Genomic DNA, 18,107 nt, shown 5'->3' on the forward strand with positions numbered 1-18,107 from the left:
TTATAATTTAGTATTAATAATAATAATAAAATAATAATAATAATAATAATAATAATAATAATAATAATAATAATAATAAATAAAAAAATAAAATAAAATAAAATAAATAATAATAATAATAAATAAATAAAAAATGAAATAAATACTACTACTACTACTACTACTTCTACTACTACTACTACTACTTCTACTACAACTACTACTACTACTACTACTACTACTACTAATAATAATAATAATGATGATATAACAATTAGGGACAAATAGTTGCTGTCAAAATAGCAAATATATTATATAAAAACAGAACCGTAAAAATAACTAGCGACCATGTCTTACGAGGTTAAGTTACTGAAGAATGTCAACTATATATATATGTAAATTATAAAATGATTGCCTTCTCGTTTCAGAACCATTGAACATGGCGCAGCAATGTACCGACGCAAAAGAGGTATACAGTGGCCCCCTCCCAGCCGTGCATTGCACGAAAAGTAACGGGAATGGTTCAAGCTCCTACCAAATGATCACAGACGCCACTTCTCCTGGCGTCCACTTCCAGTCGCCTCCCAACTTTAACATCCACCCTTCCGGGATTGATCCAGCCAGGCAGCGTTATTCACATGCAGATCTCATAAATGACAATTCTTCAAACGAGTTCTACCCAACACAGGCGCAAGGTCCAAATGCCATGGACGTTCGGCTGAACAACAGAAGTGATCCTCATCATCATATTCGCAGGAAATCTATTGACGAAGAAGCGGACACCACTGATAAGCCTTTTATCAACAAATTCTCTTTAATTATTATCGTATTTATGATTCTGGTGTCTGCAGCAATATCCGTCATGTCTCTTGTGTTCGTAATGAAGGTTCAGCAACAAATGGAAGACCTTCAGACAAAGTATGATTCTTTGCACACGTCTCAAGCACAGACAGCACGAGAGCCTAACATCTGTTTACCATGCACAGAGTTGGAACAAGGCCCTCTACCAGAAGACACGCCAGAGTTAAAGGATTTGTTGAAAATGAATGAAAACGGACTAGAGATGTGTTGCGCTAAAACCGGAACCCAGGTCGCGCTGTTGCTCAATCTGGTACGTGTTTTAATATTATTTCTACAAATTGATAATTATGTTTACATTATATTAATCTTCTGATATTTAATACAGCCGAATCTCGTTATGTCGTACTCTGTTATCTCGATGTTCCGGTTATGTCGATTTTTTTTCGAATGTGATGGTTGTTTAGACATTTTTTGTATTTCGGTTATATCGAACATTTGTTTTCTCGAAGTACTAACATAAATCCCAACGACTTCGACATAGCGAGTTTTGTCTGAACGTACTAAATACATACCATACGATTGCCTTTACCATAACTTAGTTTAAATAATTAATTAAAACTTGTTATTTAATATGTCGATTTCGCTGAACAGTTCTTTTCTGTAATAATTATTTCCTTCTATAACGCATCTATAACCTAGTCTATAATTTTAAATGGTAGTAAGTTTTCTTACGGATATCTGTTCTAATTTTTCAGTTTTCGAAGAGAAAGCAGCTCGAAAAATGTGCACTAGGTGAGTTGTTTATACTTTCTTAGGCTCTTTGCAATATTGTTGCATCTAGCAATTATTACTGGTGTTAAAGTTGAGATGAGACAGACTTTTTTGACTGAATGTAACCTAAAATTATAAGCAAAGGCGTTTAAGGTAAGTTAAATGCTATATGATATATGTAAATAAGGTAATTGCAGTAAAATGGTCAAATCCATGAAATATACACCAAAATGCATGGCTCGCCGTAATTCATGGAACATAGAATAAATGTTTCATCAATTTTGATTTCAGAGGAGCTGAAAAATGAGAACCAACCAGCCACTTCCTGCAATAGCACTGGGCCCCCTGGTTCCGCCCCACTTCCGCCAACCCAGCCGCTATACGGCAACGTGTCCGCTCATTTGCAAGCCGGGAGCCAACCGGACAACTTGGGTACTTATTTTTGGAACATGTTCTGTTAAGCCAGAGAAAAAAAATGCCTTAAGATTTTGGTTTCGACAAAAAAATCGGCATTAGGAAGAATAGGTAAAAATCGGTAAAATGGCGCCAAAAACCCCCGCTTCATATGCATTATTCAATTTAATGGTTTAGTTTTGCCCATGATCTTTTAAACCAGTTTTACCTCCACAATACGATTTAAAAGTAGTTTTATACTTTTACTCTGGTATAAAAACAAAAAAAAAGTTCACAACTTTATTTGTGAGTGCAATTGAATAAACAAGCATCCACATAGCATTATCTTAATAAGTAATGTTCATACTGGACACATTTTGAAGTTCTTCGAATCCGCCTATAACGAATTCCGCGGAGAAGGAAGTTAAACTAACGCGAGAAAGCTTTAAAAATCACTGATTACACACGAAAAAGATTATGGCCAATAAATTTCGAATTTACTGCAATTTGGTGCTTCCCCAAAATTTGATAGTGTATTATGTGTCGGTAAGAGGAAGTGCCCTTGTAATATATATCTATTCATAAGCTTTTGTCATTTTGTTGGCTGGTTTTATAAAAGATTATGTAATACCTTTAAGAGGAACTCAAAATTATAATTCACAAAGGAGGGTTGACATTTATAAAGCAAATGTATTTTTAAAACTTACTTGTGGTCTTTTGATTACTCGGTTTTCTGCCAATCAAAGAGTTTTAGCATGACGCTAGCTAGTTTGACTTCAAACGTTGTCATGGCCTTGGTGTCGATATTCTCGGCGATGACGTCATCTTGCAAAACTAACATTAGAGATTGATCAAACAAATGTTATATTTTTTACAAATATTGCAAGTGAAAGATGTAAATGTATATTTTATTCCTTTAATTTCAGATCGTGAACAACCTATTCAAAACTGGCAGGTTGGTCTGGACGCTCCCGGAACACATCTAACGAACATTGAAATGACAGCTGACAAGAAATATTTGGTCATTCCCTCAACTGGGCGCTACTTCCTGTACAGTCAAGTAGGGTTTCTCATTTATTACAACGAGGACACTCCCATAGACCCAGAACAAGGGTCCCAGTCTCTGTTTCATTTCGTATACCGTTACAACCACCTTTACGCGGGAAAACAAGAACTTTTGCGAAGTGACATCACACAATGTTGGGAGAAAAATAAAGACTACGGAAGATACACAAGCTACGTCGGGGCGTCCGTTTTGTTGAACAAGGGAGACAAAATATACGTTGAAGTTTCGAAACTCGAGCTTTTGTCAAGAGGGGAAAGCAGTTTAACATATTTTGGTCTCTTCAAAATGGGCTGAACCTGATTATACTTCGCGTGTAGATACTTAAATTTACGTCTTTCAAACCAAAAGGCAGCGTTTCCAGCAGCCTAAAAGCATGGTCATGCGTGTGTCAATAATGCCGCTAGTTGTGCTAGCTTTCCATGACCCTTTGTAGCACACATCCAGCCACCCGACCACGCCTCACTGCTAAGATCAATGGGGCTGGGTAACGCTGAACCAGGAAATGCACGGTGTCTAAGGTACTGGAAATCATTGTCAAACTCCAAGGAGCGGTAACTTCCCATTGCAGTATGTTAACATCACCCCAAGGGAGATCACTGCGTATGAGATTGGTACAACACGTAAAGGGAGATAATGCCAAACTCCAAGCAGCGGTTACTTCGTCTTGCAAAGGGAGGTCAGTACGTATGAGATTGGTATATACATAGCCAAACTTCAAATAGTGCCATTCCCAGTGTGCCAGTAGAGTGTGAAGAAAATCAAACTAATCACGCGATTTCATTAAGCTCAAATAATAATGAACTTGCTGCTGAGAAAACTTCCAGTCATGTTTGAATAATATGCTTAAGCTTACACATGTATATACTCATCTGCCTTGTAACAAGGGCAGAATAGCTTTTAGGGCCAATACCATTGCGCTGTTATTTAGAAGCGTTTGTTAACACATGTGACCGTCATAAAGTTGGTTGTAACCCTGTGTTCAAAAAAGTATTGTATTGCCTCTGGTATAACCAAAGTTTTTCTGTGATATTTTTGTATTCTCATGAATATGATATGCTGTATATATTATTTCGTAAAATATATGTCATATTTTGAAAAATATTTTTTGGTTTGATTGTGTTATCGCCGAAGAATATACGTTTTAATTAATAATTTTGTTCATTATTTAATTTTGCTGGCAAAGTTACAATGAAAACGTAACCGAGGAATATAAGGTTTATTTCTTTAATTTGTACATAATTTTATTATATTATGATATTTTTCGTATAATGCTAGGCATAACGAGAATATATATGCATACTGTATCGAGGGGCGAAAGCAAGAAGGTTTTAAGTGACATTAACTCAGCAATAAGATAGAACCTTTATGCTTTCACGTATGCAATATCCAAATGAAATATGCCGTTGCTCATAAAAGGAACCTCAGATCTCAAACATAAGAATGCTTGCAGGGAATATGGGACATGTTATATATGAAGGTTGATAGCAATGTCTGTCTGTATGTTTGTCCAGCTGTTTAATCATACATTGTGTATTAGCATACACATTCATGGTTGTGAGATTTGCATTTCGAATTTTGTTTTGCTATACAGAATTTTCGCTGAAATGTATAAATTATAAATTGATGTTGTTTATGAAGTAATTTGCAAAATAAAAATATTTACATATTCTGTTGTGTATCTTTATACATATGTAATACAGTCAAACCCCGTTGGCTCGAACTCCTAAGGACCGGCGAAGAAATCCTTCCCATATTTGAATTGTTACGAGTTTGAATTAGAGCCAGTTTTCTTTTAAAAATTACAAATTCTTGGGTAATGACTATACATTGAAAGAGTACAAATTGTCTAATACTACAAGAAAAACCTTTTCAAATGTAAAAGCCTGAAAAAATAAAAACAAGTGCCCTGGTTTTATTGGACATTCTTGATACTATATAATAGCTAAATTACGAGGATATTGACTCATTTAGCTTCTAAAAATACTGTTCGGGTCATAAGAATTTAAAAAAAAATATTTTGAATACCTCATATTTAAATTTGAAGACATGGATCATCAAATGGACGTTATTACTATTGTTCTGTTGTCGGTCCAAATTTGTACCGTACGTAAGGGAAAATAATAGTTGAATCACGAAGATATTGAATGAAATAGCTTCTTAAAATATTGTGCTTTAAACAGGTCATTTAAACTGTTTAAAAACATATTTTGAATATCTCAAATTTCAATTTAAAGACATGGGCCTTCAAATCGACGTGCGTAATACAAAATGTCGTAAGATCCAGAAATTTGACTAAATATCATGGCAGTGTTAAATTAAATTGAACGTTTTGCTTGGAAAATAAAACTACTACTTTAGAAATAGTTCTTATTTCACCAAGATATGGGTAGAAAATTCAAACGTACGATGGGATCCTTCACAGGATGGGACCATGTAGCAAATTTGTCTTTAAGTTTACGTTGCTCTTGGTAGACAGGTATGGATAACTGATACTGCAGATATTGGGCCGATTGTTCAGAATTTTGTTAAAGTTAACAAAGTTGTTAACGGCATCGTTGGTAACTTTCAAATCTGTAATTCTCAAGAATTTTAGGTGCAAACTTGTGATCTGCAATATTTCTAACAAGATTTCAGGCAACTGTTCCAGGCAACTGTTTCACAAGGTTCCATGCATTTGTTTCACAAGGCTCCAGACAACTGTTTCACAAAGTTCCAGACAACTAATTCACAAGGCTCCAGGCAACTGTTTCACATGTTCCAGGCAAATGTTTCATGAGGTTCCAGACAACTGTTTTACGAGGTTCCAGGCAACTGTCTCACAAAGTTTCAGACAACTGTTTCACGAAGTTCGAGACAACTGCTCCACAAGGTTCTAGGCAACTGTGTCACAAGGTTCCAGACAACTGTTTCAAGAGGTTCCAGACAAGTGTTTCAAGAGGTTCCAGACAAGTGTTTCACAAGGTTCCAGGCAACTGTTTCAAGAGGTTCCAGACAAGTGTTTCACAAAGTTCCAGACAAGTGTTTCACAAGGTTCCAGACAACTGTTTCACAAGGTTCCAGACAACTGTTTTACAAAGTTCCAGACAACTATTTCACAAGGTTTCAGGCAACTGTTTCAAGAGGTTCCAGATAACTGTTCCACAAGTTTCCAGACAACTGTTTCACAAGGTTCCAGACAACTATTTCACAAGGTTCCAGACAACTGTTCCACAAGGTTCCAGACAACTATTTCACAAGGTTCCAGACAAGTGTTTCAAGAGGTTCCAGACAAGTGTTTCACAAGGTTCCAGACAAGTGTTTCAAGAGCTTCCAGACAAGTGTTTCACAAGGTTCCAGACAAGTGTTTCACAAGGTCCTAGACAACTGTTTCACAAGGTTCCAGACAACTGTTTCACGAGGTTCCAGGCAACTGTCTCACACAGTTTCAGGCAACTGTTTCACGAGGTTCCAGATAACTGTTTCACAAGGTTCAAGACAACTGTCACAGACAACTGTTTCACAAAGTTCCAGGCAACTGTTTTACAAGGTTCTAGACAACTCTTTCACAAGGTTCCAGAAAACTATTTCACAAAGCTCCAGACAACTGATTCAAGAGAATCTAGACAACTGATTCAGGAAGTTCCAAACAACTGTTTCAAGAGGTTCCAGACAACTGTTTCATGGGGTTCCAGACAACTGTTTCACCAGGTTCCAGACAACTGTTTCACAAGGTTCCAGACAACTGTTTCTCCAGGTTCCAGACAACTGTTTCACCAAGTACAAGATACGTGTTTCACGAGGTTCCAGACAACTGTTTCAAGAGGTTCCAGACAAGTGTTTCACAAGGTTCCAGACAACAGTTTCAGGCAACTGTCTCACAATGTCCCAGACAACTGTTTCACAGGTTCCAGGCAACTGTTTCACAGGTTACAGGCAACTGTTTTACCAGGTTCCAGACATCTGTTTTACGAGGTTCCACTTTTCTTGGGAACTGGTTATGTTTAAATGCATCCCTTGAATACTCGATTCAGATTAGAAAGTCATAAACTTTGTGAAAGGAAAAATATGAATGCCTCAAAAGGGGTTTGAAAACGATTTATGGATCAAGCCGATGATTTTACCCTCAGGGTAGTGGTTGGCGCACTCGCTTCTCAACATGGCATACCGGGAAATAAAACAGCCGTTTCATCTTCACCGCTTTATAAATGGTAATTACACAGTTAACACCCCTGACACTTTAAAAAACACGCTTTTTAAACACATTGAAAGTGAAAAATATGGAAGAAGACAGAGATAGTATTTCATCAGATTACTTTCAGGAAGGCCTTTCGTGTGCTAATATACTAACCGTTTTTAGGAAAAGTCATGGAATTCAAATATTTTTTCACTATTTGAGTACTGATATCATTTTCGTAAAGACGAACAGTGACGCTCGTTCTGTTGCTGACTTTGTTGTCAACTCGATCGAGCATTCTGGACGTAATCATGGTATTACATGTTTTGAGCGAACGGACACAAGATGTGGCCACCATCCTCCGTATGTCCTCTGACATTCTGTTTTTCACCTCACGTTCACCACCTCGCCTTGTTGCCATTGGTATTTAGTCTCCATGGCCATGATGGCTGAATAACATAAATACTGTCTGTTGCCATTCCAAAAAAGGATAAATGGCGTTTTTGAATCAGAGGAGCTAACTGCGTTATTACCATAAAGCGGCAAAGATGAAACCCCGTTTTGATTGGCTAAACAACGTCGCGGCCTCAATTTAATAAGTTGTGCCTAACTTAGTTACTTGTGTCGACAACTTTTTATCTTGTGGCCACAAGCTACTAAATTTCGGACACAAGTTACTAAATTTAGGCCACAAGATACTAAGTTGTGGTCACAATATAAATAAAGTGTTGCGGATGTCACTTCTGTGCCACCGTACAGGGACTTTATTTTACTTTAAAAACTTTTTGATGAATAAGGCCATGGTTAGTTATATATTATATTAACTCGTAAACAGGCAGAAAAACCATTGAAATACAACCATAAATAAAACAAAACAAATGGTTAAAAATACCGTATGATTAACTTAAGTTATCGAATAACAATTTGAGATTCAGCTTAAAAACCCCGACGCTCTCATAGCTTTCCCCACAGTTACAAGAAAAAGACAAAAGTACAAATTACCATACTAAACTTCATTTTCCGCGTGCAGTAAGTACATTCTATTGTTCATGAATGTATGCATTTAAATTGAACAAACACTAACACTGACCCTGTACTGACTTTTGGCAACACCAACGATGACTTAATATGTAATACAATAGTGCAAATCATCTCATCAACCTTGACCGTTAACATTACATCACCGATATCTAAATAAATAAATAATTAACTCACCAGGGTATTACCACTTCCCTAATGACATAGTTTTAAACACCATAACATTCAATACGGAACTTACATTGATCATTTCGTTGAACGATGATATATTGAAAATAGTCCCCGACCAGGAAGTACGTTTAATTTAAAATAGAAGTAAGCGCATATATTAAATTAGTCGTCTGGTGTTGCCTGTACAACTGTTTGAACATTCATCGCTGTGCGAACATAGTTGTTTCAAAAGCATTATACAAGTTTTTACTAAATAATTTAAATAATTATTTAAATTCATTAAGTAAATACATATAGAACTTAAACAGTTACTGCGACAATAAAGTAGAATCATTTGCTGTAACAAATAACGGATATATAATATTAAAACAGAACCGTCACAAAAACATTTACATAAATAAAAAATTATCGCTCCTAATTTTTTTTAAAATGCACCTTCGTGTCAAAAACAACAACAGAAGTATCATTTGAATATTTATTATCTTATTATAGTTATTATTATTTAACATTTTTGAAAATCTCCCTTGAACGAATCAATGTCAGCTAAATACATAAAAGTGATTTTCTTCTCGTTTCAGAACCTCTGAGCATGGCGCAGCAATGTACGGACGCAAATGAGGCATTCAGAGACCCCCTGCCAGCCGCGCATTGTGCACAAATTAACGGCGACGGTTCAAGCTCTTACGAAGTGGTCAACGGCGCGGCTGCTCCTGGCGTCCAATTCCATTCGCCTCCCATCTTTAATACCGACCCTACCGGGTTCGATCCAGCGAGGCAGCACTATTCACAGGATAATCTCATCAATGACAATTTTCCTACCGAATCCTGTCCAACACAGGCGCAAGTCCCAAATGGAAATACCATGGACTGTCGCCCAAACAGAAAATGCGATTCTCTCAACTTTCTTCGCAGGAAACGCAAAGCGTCGGAGCTAATCTCCATTGACGAAGGAACTGAAAATACTGATGAACCTGTTGTCAACAGATACTCATTAATTAGTATTGTACATGTATGTGTGATTCTGGCGTTTGCAGCAATATCCATCATGTCCCTAGTGTTCGCCACGAAGGTTCGGCAACAAATTGAAGATCTTCAGACAAAGTACGATTCTTTGCAGACTGAAAAAGAGCCCAACGTCTGTTTGCCCTGCATAGAGGTGGAAAGAGGCCCTTCGCCAGAAGACACACCGGAATTAAAGGATTTGTTGAAAAGGGTTGAAAATGGACTAGAGGTGTGTTGCGCTAAGACCGGTGTCCAGTATGCTCTGTTGCTCAATCTGGTACGTGTTTTGATACGAGTTCTTCACATTGATAACTCTTCGGACCATCTGTTTATCTTTTGACTGTTAATACATACTAAATTCGTACCATACGATTGCCTTTATTATAATAAAACAAGTTTAAACTTGTTATTAAATGTACAGATTTCGCTGAACTTTTCCTTTTTTTATAAAAAATGTTTTTCTTCTAAAATTATCTGAAACCTCGTCTAAAACTTACTTCATTTATGAAGTGTTTTACAAAAGGTATCTGTTTTGCTTTTACAGTTTTTTCAAAGACAGCACCCCATAGAGTGTCCACTTGGTGAGTGTTTTAATTTACTTATGTTATTTACAATATTCTAACAACTACATTAAAGTAAAATCTTAATAATTAAGACTCTTCGGAAGTAGCGTAGCGAACGAGCACTTCTTATTTATTAAGATATAACTTCAGGTCATATAACTGATATAACTTATAAGCTAATTGGCTGACACATTGTCAATGCAAAATCTGACGCAGAAAGTACGTATCGGATGAATAGTTTGAGCACCTTTAAAGTTGCACTCTCACAGATATACCATTTTTACAACTTTTTTATTTTTTGTCTTGGAAATAGTACATTTTTGCGTAAATATCTGCAAACCAATGATATAAGATAGCTAACAAAAAATCAGATCGTTCATTTTCGTATTTCCGTTCGAAATTTAATGTTTTATGGTATAAAACATCATTTTTTGAACTTGGATATAAAAATTTGCGATCTTATTTTTCGTCAGCAGTCTTATATAACTGGTTTCCATAGATTTTCGCAAAAAATGGCACGTTCTAAGACAAAAAAAATAAATAAATAAAAAAGTTGCCAAAAACGTTCAATCTGTGAGAGTGCAGCTTTAAACATCCACAAAAAAAAACGAAATTACTAGTGACTAAGCCTAGAACTAAATGCAATTTCATTGGCTGAAGATAAAGGTTGTAATCTAACAGTAATTAATTTTGTTAGACGTGAAATAAGGCATACGTGTTTGATTCAATATATCTGAAAATATAATTGCAAGCATTGTAGGGGAGTGAAATGCAAGATAATACTTGTTAGTCTGCGTGCTGGCCTAAATAAAAAGGTCAAATCCGTAAAAAAATCCTGGTCATATAATAATTACACGTATCCAATCAAAAAAGTATTATACCATTTTCATAACGGACTTTGAATTTCTAACGCATTAAAAATCATGGTATACCATAATTTATGGCTCTCTATAGTTTACGGTATACCAAATTTCATGGCTCGACATAATTCATGGTATATAAACTTCATGTTTGGTATATTTTGATTTCAGAGGACGAGAACCCACAATCCACTCCTTGCAATGACACTGCGTCCAATGGTTCCGCCCCATTTCCGCCTATCCAGTCGCTATACGGCAACGTGTCCGCTCATTTGCAAGCCGGGAGTCAACTGGGCAACTTAGGTATTATTTGTTGAAAGTGTTCTGTTAAGCCAGAGAAAAATGGTCTTTAGGTCTCATACCCGCCCTCCACTGTCCGATATATATATATATAAATATGCGCCATATATAATAAGTGACTGTGTATTACATATATTATTGCATTAAAATCCCTGACCGATACTTCCTGCCATGGTCTGTACTCCCGCCGCCAACGTCATTTTGTTTGGAGAAATATCGGTTTTGGTAAGAAAAGGACAATAAACGGTAAAATGGCGCCAAAATGTATATGTATCATATGCAATATTTATTTTATTGGTTTGGTTTTGCCTACTATCGCTTGTACCTCTTTTACCCCAACCCTCTAAAATCTGTATTTTTTTATACATTTACATTGACTAAAAGGAACGACTATAAATGCAACTGAAAAAAAGTTTACAACTGTCTAGTATCAAATATTTTTTTCATATTTATTACACTTTTTGAGTCCACCTTTAACTAAATCTAGCTAGAAGGAAGTTTAACAAAAACATGAAAACTTAAAAATCACATGATTACTCGAATTATTTTGGCCAATAATTTTCAATTGAATGCACTAGTGTGCTTTCCCCAAAATCGATATTTATTAGGCCAAAAAAGAATTTTCCACTACCATCTCCAAGAAAATCGCATCCGTAGGTAGCTACATATTTTTTGTGAACCCGGATTTCTGACTAAAACGACCCATATAAAGGTAAATCGCTGTTGTAGAAAGTTTTAAACAGCAAATGGTCAAATTTTGATACAGTCGAACTCCGCTGACTCGAACTCGCTTGGCTCGAATTCTTCGTTGGCTCGATGTATTTTCGCCGGTCCCAAGGAATTCGAACCAACGGGCTTTGACTATATGCTCACTCATTAATATGTTCTTTTTGGGGAAAATTACGAAAACAAAATCCAACGACGGCAAAATTTGTAGGGTCGGGTTGGGGGGGATACGGCGATCTTGTTAGTGGAAACAAACATTTTTTACGCTGTATGTGTCAACATTAGGGAAGTACCCTTCACTCTATTTCCATTCGACTTCTTTTGTAAATTTATTGACTGGTTTTATAAAAAGTTATGTAAATAGCTCTTCAGGGGATACACCATTATAATATATATAAAGAAGAGGTGACATTTGTAAGGCGCAAATGTTTTTTAAAACTTATTCATTTAGTGTTCAGGCAATCAAAGAGGATCATCTTGGTGTTAGCCAGTCTAACTACAAACACTGTCCTAGCCTTGGTGTCGCTGTCATAGCCTTGGTGTCGTTGTCCTAGCTATGGTGTCGCCGTCCTAGCATTGGTGTCGCTGTCATAGCCTTGGTGTCGTTGTCCTAGCTTTGGTGCCGCCGTCCTAGCATTGGTGTCGCTGTCATAGCATTGGTGTCGCTGTCATAGCATTGGTGTCGCCGTCCTAGCTTTGGTGTTGCTGTTATAGCCTTGGTGTCGCTGTCATATAGCCTTGGTGTCGTTGTCCTAGCCGTGGTGTCGCCGTCCTAGTATTGGTGTCCCTGTCGCTGATTATGGCGTGGCATGGCAAAACTTTAACCATGGTCACAGATACAAAATCGTTAAAGATATTCAAATCACAAGCGACACATGTTCATGTAAATATTTTTATTATTTACAGGTGGTGACAAACCTATTCTTAACTGGCAGGTTGGTCAGGACAATCCCGGAACACATCTTACCAACATCAACATGTCACCTGACAAGAAATATCTAGTCATTCCATCAACTGGACGCTATTTTCTGTACAGTCAAGTAGGGTTTCTCATTTATTACAAGGGCAACGTCACTGAACAAGAGCTACAGCCTCTGTCCCATTACATATACCGTAGCAATTTCATCTACGCGACAGACCAACAACTTTTGCGAAGTGATCTCACACAGTGTTGGGGCGAGGACAAATACTACGGAAGATACACAAGCTACGTCGGGGCGTCCGTTTTGTTGAACAAAGAAGACAAAATATACGTTGAAGTTTCGCAAATCGAGCTTTTGTCAAGAGGTGAACGCAGTTTAACATATTTTGGTCTCTTCAAAATGGGCTGAACCTGATTATACTTCGCGTGTAGATACTTTATTAAACGTCTTTCAAACCAAAAGGCAGCATTTCCAGCCGCCTTAAAGCGTGGCCATGCGTATGTCAAAAATCCCGACAGTTGCGTTGCTTACCATGGCCTTTGTAGCACACATCCAGTCACCCGGCCATGCCTACTGCGGAGATCAATGGGACTGAGTAACGGTGACCCCTGAAATGAACGGTGTCTTAGGTCCTGCAAACACAGTGCCAAACTCCAAGCAGCGGTTACTTCCCTTGCAGTATGTTAACATTACGCCAAGGGAGATCACTGCGTAGGAGATTGATACAACACTTGAAGGGAGATAATGCCAAACCCCAAGCAGCGGTTACTTCCCCTTGCAGTATCTTCTCGCTAAGGGAGGTCACTGCGTATGGGATTGGTATATACCTAGCCTAGCTACAAACAGTGCCATTACCAGTATGCCAGTATTGTGTGGAGAAAAAACAAACTAATCATGCGAGATCATTATGCTCAAATTATGATGATCCTGCTGCTGAGAAAACTTCCAGTCATGTTTGAATAATATGCTTAAGCTTACACATGTATATACTCATCTGCCTTGTAAAAAGGGCAGAATAGCTTTAAGGGCCAATACCATTGCGTTGTTATTTAGAAGCGTTTGTTAACACATGTGACCGTCATATAGTTGGTTGTAACCCTGTGTACAAATGAGTATTGTATTGCCTCTGGTATAATCAGAGTATTTTCTGTTATATTTTTGTATTCTCATGAATATGATATGCTGTATATATTATTTCGTAAAATATATGTCATATTTTGAAAAATAATTTTTAATAATTAAGAGTGTAAGTTTTAATTCATAATTTTGTACATTATTTAATTTTGCTGGCAAAGTTGGAATGAAAACGTAACCGAAGAATAAAGGTTTATTTCATTAATTTGTACATAATTTAATTATATTATGATGTTTTTCGTATAATGCTACGCATAACGAAAATATATATGCATGCTGTATCGAGGGGTGAAAGCAAGAAGGTTTTAAGTGACATTAACTCAGCAATAAGATAGAACCTTTATGCTTTCACGTATGCAATATCCAAATGAAATATGCCGTTGCTCATAAAAGGAACCTCAGATCTCAAACATAAGAATGCTTGCAGGGAATATGGGACATGTTATATATGAAGGTTGATAGCAATGTCTGTCTGTATGTTTGTCCAGCTGTTTAATCATACATTGTGTATTAGCATACACATTCATGGTTGTGAGATTTGCATTTCGAATTTTGTTTTGCTATACAGAATTTTCGCTGAAATTTATAAATTATAAATTGATGTTGTTTATGAAATACTTTGCAAAATAAAAATAATTAAATGTTCTGTTTAGTATCCTGATTTATATATGTTTATATTTTGTTTAGAAAAAGCACATGAATAGAAAACTAGACTTCAGTCGAACCTCGTTGGCTCGAACTCCTAGGGACCGGCAAAAAATACTTCGAGCCTCGAAAAATTCGAGCAAAGCGGGACTGTTTACATCCAGTATAAAGAAATCGATCCTTTTAATCCAGGTCGAGCTAATGAAGAATTCGAGCCAAGCGAGTTCGAGAAAACGGGATGCTTCCAATATTTGACACTGTTACGAGTTTGAATCAGAGCCAGTTTTCTTTTTAAAACATCACAAATTCCTAGGTAATGACTATACATTGAAAGAGTACAAATTGTCTTATAATACGAAAAACACCTACCCATTGTAAAGCCGGAATAAAGATAAAAACAAGTGCCCTGGTTTTATTGGACATTCTCGATGATATATATTAGTTAAATTGGGAGGATATTGACTCATTTAGCTTCTAAAAATACTGTTCAGGTCATAAGAACTGTTTGAAAAATATTTTGAATACCTCACATTTAAATTTGAAGACATTTGTCATCAAAATAATGTGACACAACATGAGATTTTGGGCCCAAATGAGGTATCTAGGCGAAAGTGAGTTATTTTCATATTCACAAAGCTTATTCTTTTCCCTACCCAAATTATTTATTTTTTTGAGAACATCATGCATATCTTACCTGACACTTCAGCAAAAGACAGAAAATACATCAATTTTGAAAACGAGGTTACCTCATTTGGACCCCAAATCACAGAGTGCGTCACAAATGGACGTTATTATTATTGGTCTGTTGTCGGTCCTAATTTGTACCGTACGTAAGGGAAAATAATAGTTGAATTACGAAGATATTTAATGAAATAGCTTCTTAAAATATTGTACTGTAACAGGTCATTAGAACTATTTAAAAACATATCTTGAATACGTCGGATTTGGAATTTAAAGACATGGGCCTTCTAACGTGCGTAAAGATTCAGAATTTTAGTTGACTTTTATGGCAGTGTATAAATAAATTGAACGTTTTGCTTGGAAAATCAAACTATTCTTTTGGAAACAGTTATTTTTATTACACCATGATATCGTGTCGAAAAATCAAACGTACAAATTTGTCTTTAAGTTAACGTTGCTCTTGGTAAAAAAGTATGGATAACTGATACTACAGATTATTCAGAATTTTGTGAAAGTTAACAAAGTTGTTAACAGCATCGTTTGTATTATTTGAATCTGTAATCGTCTAGAACTTTCCGTTGCATATTTGTGATCTGCAATATTTGTAACAAGATTTCAGGCAACTGTTTCAGGCAATTGTCTCACATTGTTCCAGACAACTGTTCCACAAAGTTCCAGACAACTGTTCCTAAAGGCTACAGGCATATGTTTCAAATAGTTCCAGACAACTGTTCCTCAAGGCTACAGGCATATGTTTCACATAGTTCCAGACAACTGTTCCACAAGGCTCCATATTTCACAAAGTTCCAGACAAACTGATTCGCAAGGTTCCAGGCAACTGTTTCACAGGTTCCAGGCAACTGTTTCACGAGGTTCCGGACAACTGTTTTACGAGGTTCCAGGCAACTGTCTCACAAAGTTCCAGACAACTGCCACAAACAACTGTCTAACAAAGTTCCAGGCAACTGTTTCACAAGGTTCTAGACAACTGTGTCACAAGGTTCTAGATAACTGTGTCACAAGGTTCTAGACAACTGTGTCACAAGGTTCTAGACAACTGTGTCGCAAGGTTCCAGACAACTGTTTCACCAGGTTCCAGACATCTGTTTTACGAGGTCCCAGACAACTGTTTCACAAGGTTACAGACAACTGTTTCACCAGGTTCCAGACAACTGTTTTACGAGGTCCCAGGCAACTGTGTCACAAGGTTCTGGACAACTGTGTCACAAGGTTCCAGGCAACTGTGTCACAAGGTTCTGGACAACTGTGTCACAAGGTTCCAGGGAACTGTGTCACAAGGTTCTAGACAACTGTGTCACAAGGTTCCAGGCAACTGTGTCACAAGGTTCTTGACAACTGTGTCACAAGGTTCCAGGCAACTGTGTCACAAGGTTATTGACAACTGTGTTACAAGGTTATTGACAACTGTTTCACAAGATTCCATCTAACTGTTTCACAAGGTTCTAGACAACTGTTTCCCGAGGTTCCAGGCAACTTTTTCACCAGGTTCCGGGCAACTGTATCACAAGGTTCCAGACAACAGTTTCAGGCGACTGTCTCACACTATCCCAGACAACTGTTTCACATGTTCCAGTCAACTTTTTCACAGGTTCCAGTCAACTTTTTCACAGGTTCCAGTCAACTGTTTCACAGGTTCCAGTCAACTGTTTCACAGGTTCCAGTCAACTTTTTCACAAGGTTCCACTTTTCTTGGGAACTGGTTGTGTTTAAATTCATCTCTTGGATACCCGATTCAGATTAGAAAGTCATAAACTATGTGAAAGGAAAAATATGAATGCCTCAAAAGGGGTTTGAAAACGATTTATGGATCAAGCCGATGATTTTACCCTCAGGGTAGTGGTTGGCCACTTGCTTCTCAACATGTCAAACCGGGAAATAAAACAGCCGTTTCATATTTACCGCTTTATAAATGGTCATTACACAGTTAACTCCCCTGACACGTAAAAGCTTTTTGAACACATCGAAGTGAAAAATATGGACGAAGACAGAGATACTCTTTCATCAGATTACTTTCAGGAAGGCCTTTTATATGCTGATATTGTCACCGTTTTAAGGGAAAGTCATGGTTTCAAATATTTTTTCACTATTTGAGTACTGATAACATTTTCGTAAAGACGTACAGTGACGCTCGTTCTGTTGCTGACTCTGTTGTCAACTCGATCGGGCATTCTGGACGTTATCATGGTATCGAATGTATTGGGCGAACTGACACAAGATGTGGTCACCATCCTCCTCTGACATTTTGTTTATTACGCTCACCACTTCGCCTTGTTGACATTGGTATTTAGTCTCCATGGCCATGATGGCTGAATAACATGAATACTGTCTGTTTGCATGTAAAAAAGGATAAATGGCGTTTTTGAATCAGGGGAGCTAACTGTGTTATTACCATAAAGCGGCAAAGATGAAACCCCGTTTTGATTGGCTAAACAACGTCGCGGCCTCAATTTAATAAGTAGTGCCTAACTTAGTCACTTGTGTCGACAACTTTTTATCCTAAATTTTAGAAAATCTACGATCTGATTTTTTGTTAGCAATCTTATATCATTGGTTTGCAGATATTTACGCAAAAAAATTGTTCTTTCCAAGACAAAAAATAAAAAGATTTAAAAATGGTAAGTCAGCAAAACGGCTTACATTGAATTACAACCATAAATAAAACAAAACAAATGGTAAAAGAGACACTGTTATTCAAAATCAGTACCTACACATTAATAACAAACATACATTTTGAGTTATAAATCTTTAACTACTTACCAAATAATGCATTTATTGAAAATATTAATTACTGATAACAAGATCGTAACAGTGTATTTAATAGCTGAAAAAAAGTGCATGATTCACCTCAGTTATCGAACGACAACTTACGATTCAGTTTAA

The 18,107-nt window shown here is 36.9% G+C and overlaps 2 protein-coding genes across 4 annotated transcripts in view; both read left to right on the forward strand.

Moving 5' to 3' along the window:
* The window catches only part of LOC128214200 (uncharacterized), an 8,797-nt gene extending 4,121 nt beyond the window's left edge, over positions 1 to 4,676 (forward strand). For all 3 annotated transcript variants that reach the window (XM_052920540.1, XM_052920541.1, XM_052920542.1), the window contains exons 2-5: positions 408 to 1,090; positions 1,536 to 1,572; positions 1,843 to 1,983; positions 2,871 to 4,676. In XM_052920540.1, the coding sequence (XP_052776500.1) occupies positions 408 to 1,090; positions 1,536 to 1,572; positions 1,843 to 1,983; positions 2,871 to 3,304 (1,295 nt within the window). In that variant the 3' untranslated portion in view covers positions 3,305 to 4,676. The remainder of the gene's footprint in view (positions 1 to 407; positions 1,091 to 1,535; positions 1,573 to 1,842; positions 1,984 to 2,870) is intronic.
* A 4,255-nt stretch (positions 4,677 to 8,931) lies between these two features.
* Positions 8,932 to 14,506, forward strand: LOC128214370 (uncharacterized). Its single transcript, XM_052920794.1, has 4 exons — positions 8,932 to 9,651; positions 9,919 to 9,955; positions 10,969 to 11,100; positions 12,730 to 14,506. Exons 1-4 carry the CDS (start codon positions 8,962 to 8,964, stop codon positions 13,152 to 13,154), a joined length of 1,284 nt encoding a protein of 427 aa, XP_052776754.1. The 5' UTR covers positions 8,932 to 8,961; the 3' UTR covers positions 13,155 to 14,506.
* Positions 14,507 to 18,107: the final 3,601 nt, after the last annotated feature.

This window comes from Mya arenaria, chromosome 13 (assembly GCF_026914265.1).
Source record: "Mya arenaria isolate MELC-2E11 chromosome 13, ASM2691426v1".
Lineage (NCBI taxonomy): Eukaryota > Metazoa > Mollusca > Bivalvia > Myida > Myidae > Mya > Mya arenaria.

Coding starts and splice junctions, on each gene's coding strand:
- LOC128214370 (XM_052920794.1), top strand. CDS start 8,962: ATGGCGCAGCAATGTACGGACGCAAATGAGGCATTCAGAGACCCCCTG. Junction 9,956..10,968: donor CCCCATAGAGTGTCCACTTG/GTGAGTGTTTTA, acceptor TTTTGATTTCAG/AGGACGAGAACCCACAATCC. Junction 11,101..12,729: donor GAGTCAACTGGGCAACTTAG/GTATTATTTGTT, acceptor TATTATTTACAG/GTGGTGACAAACCTATTCTT.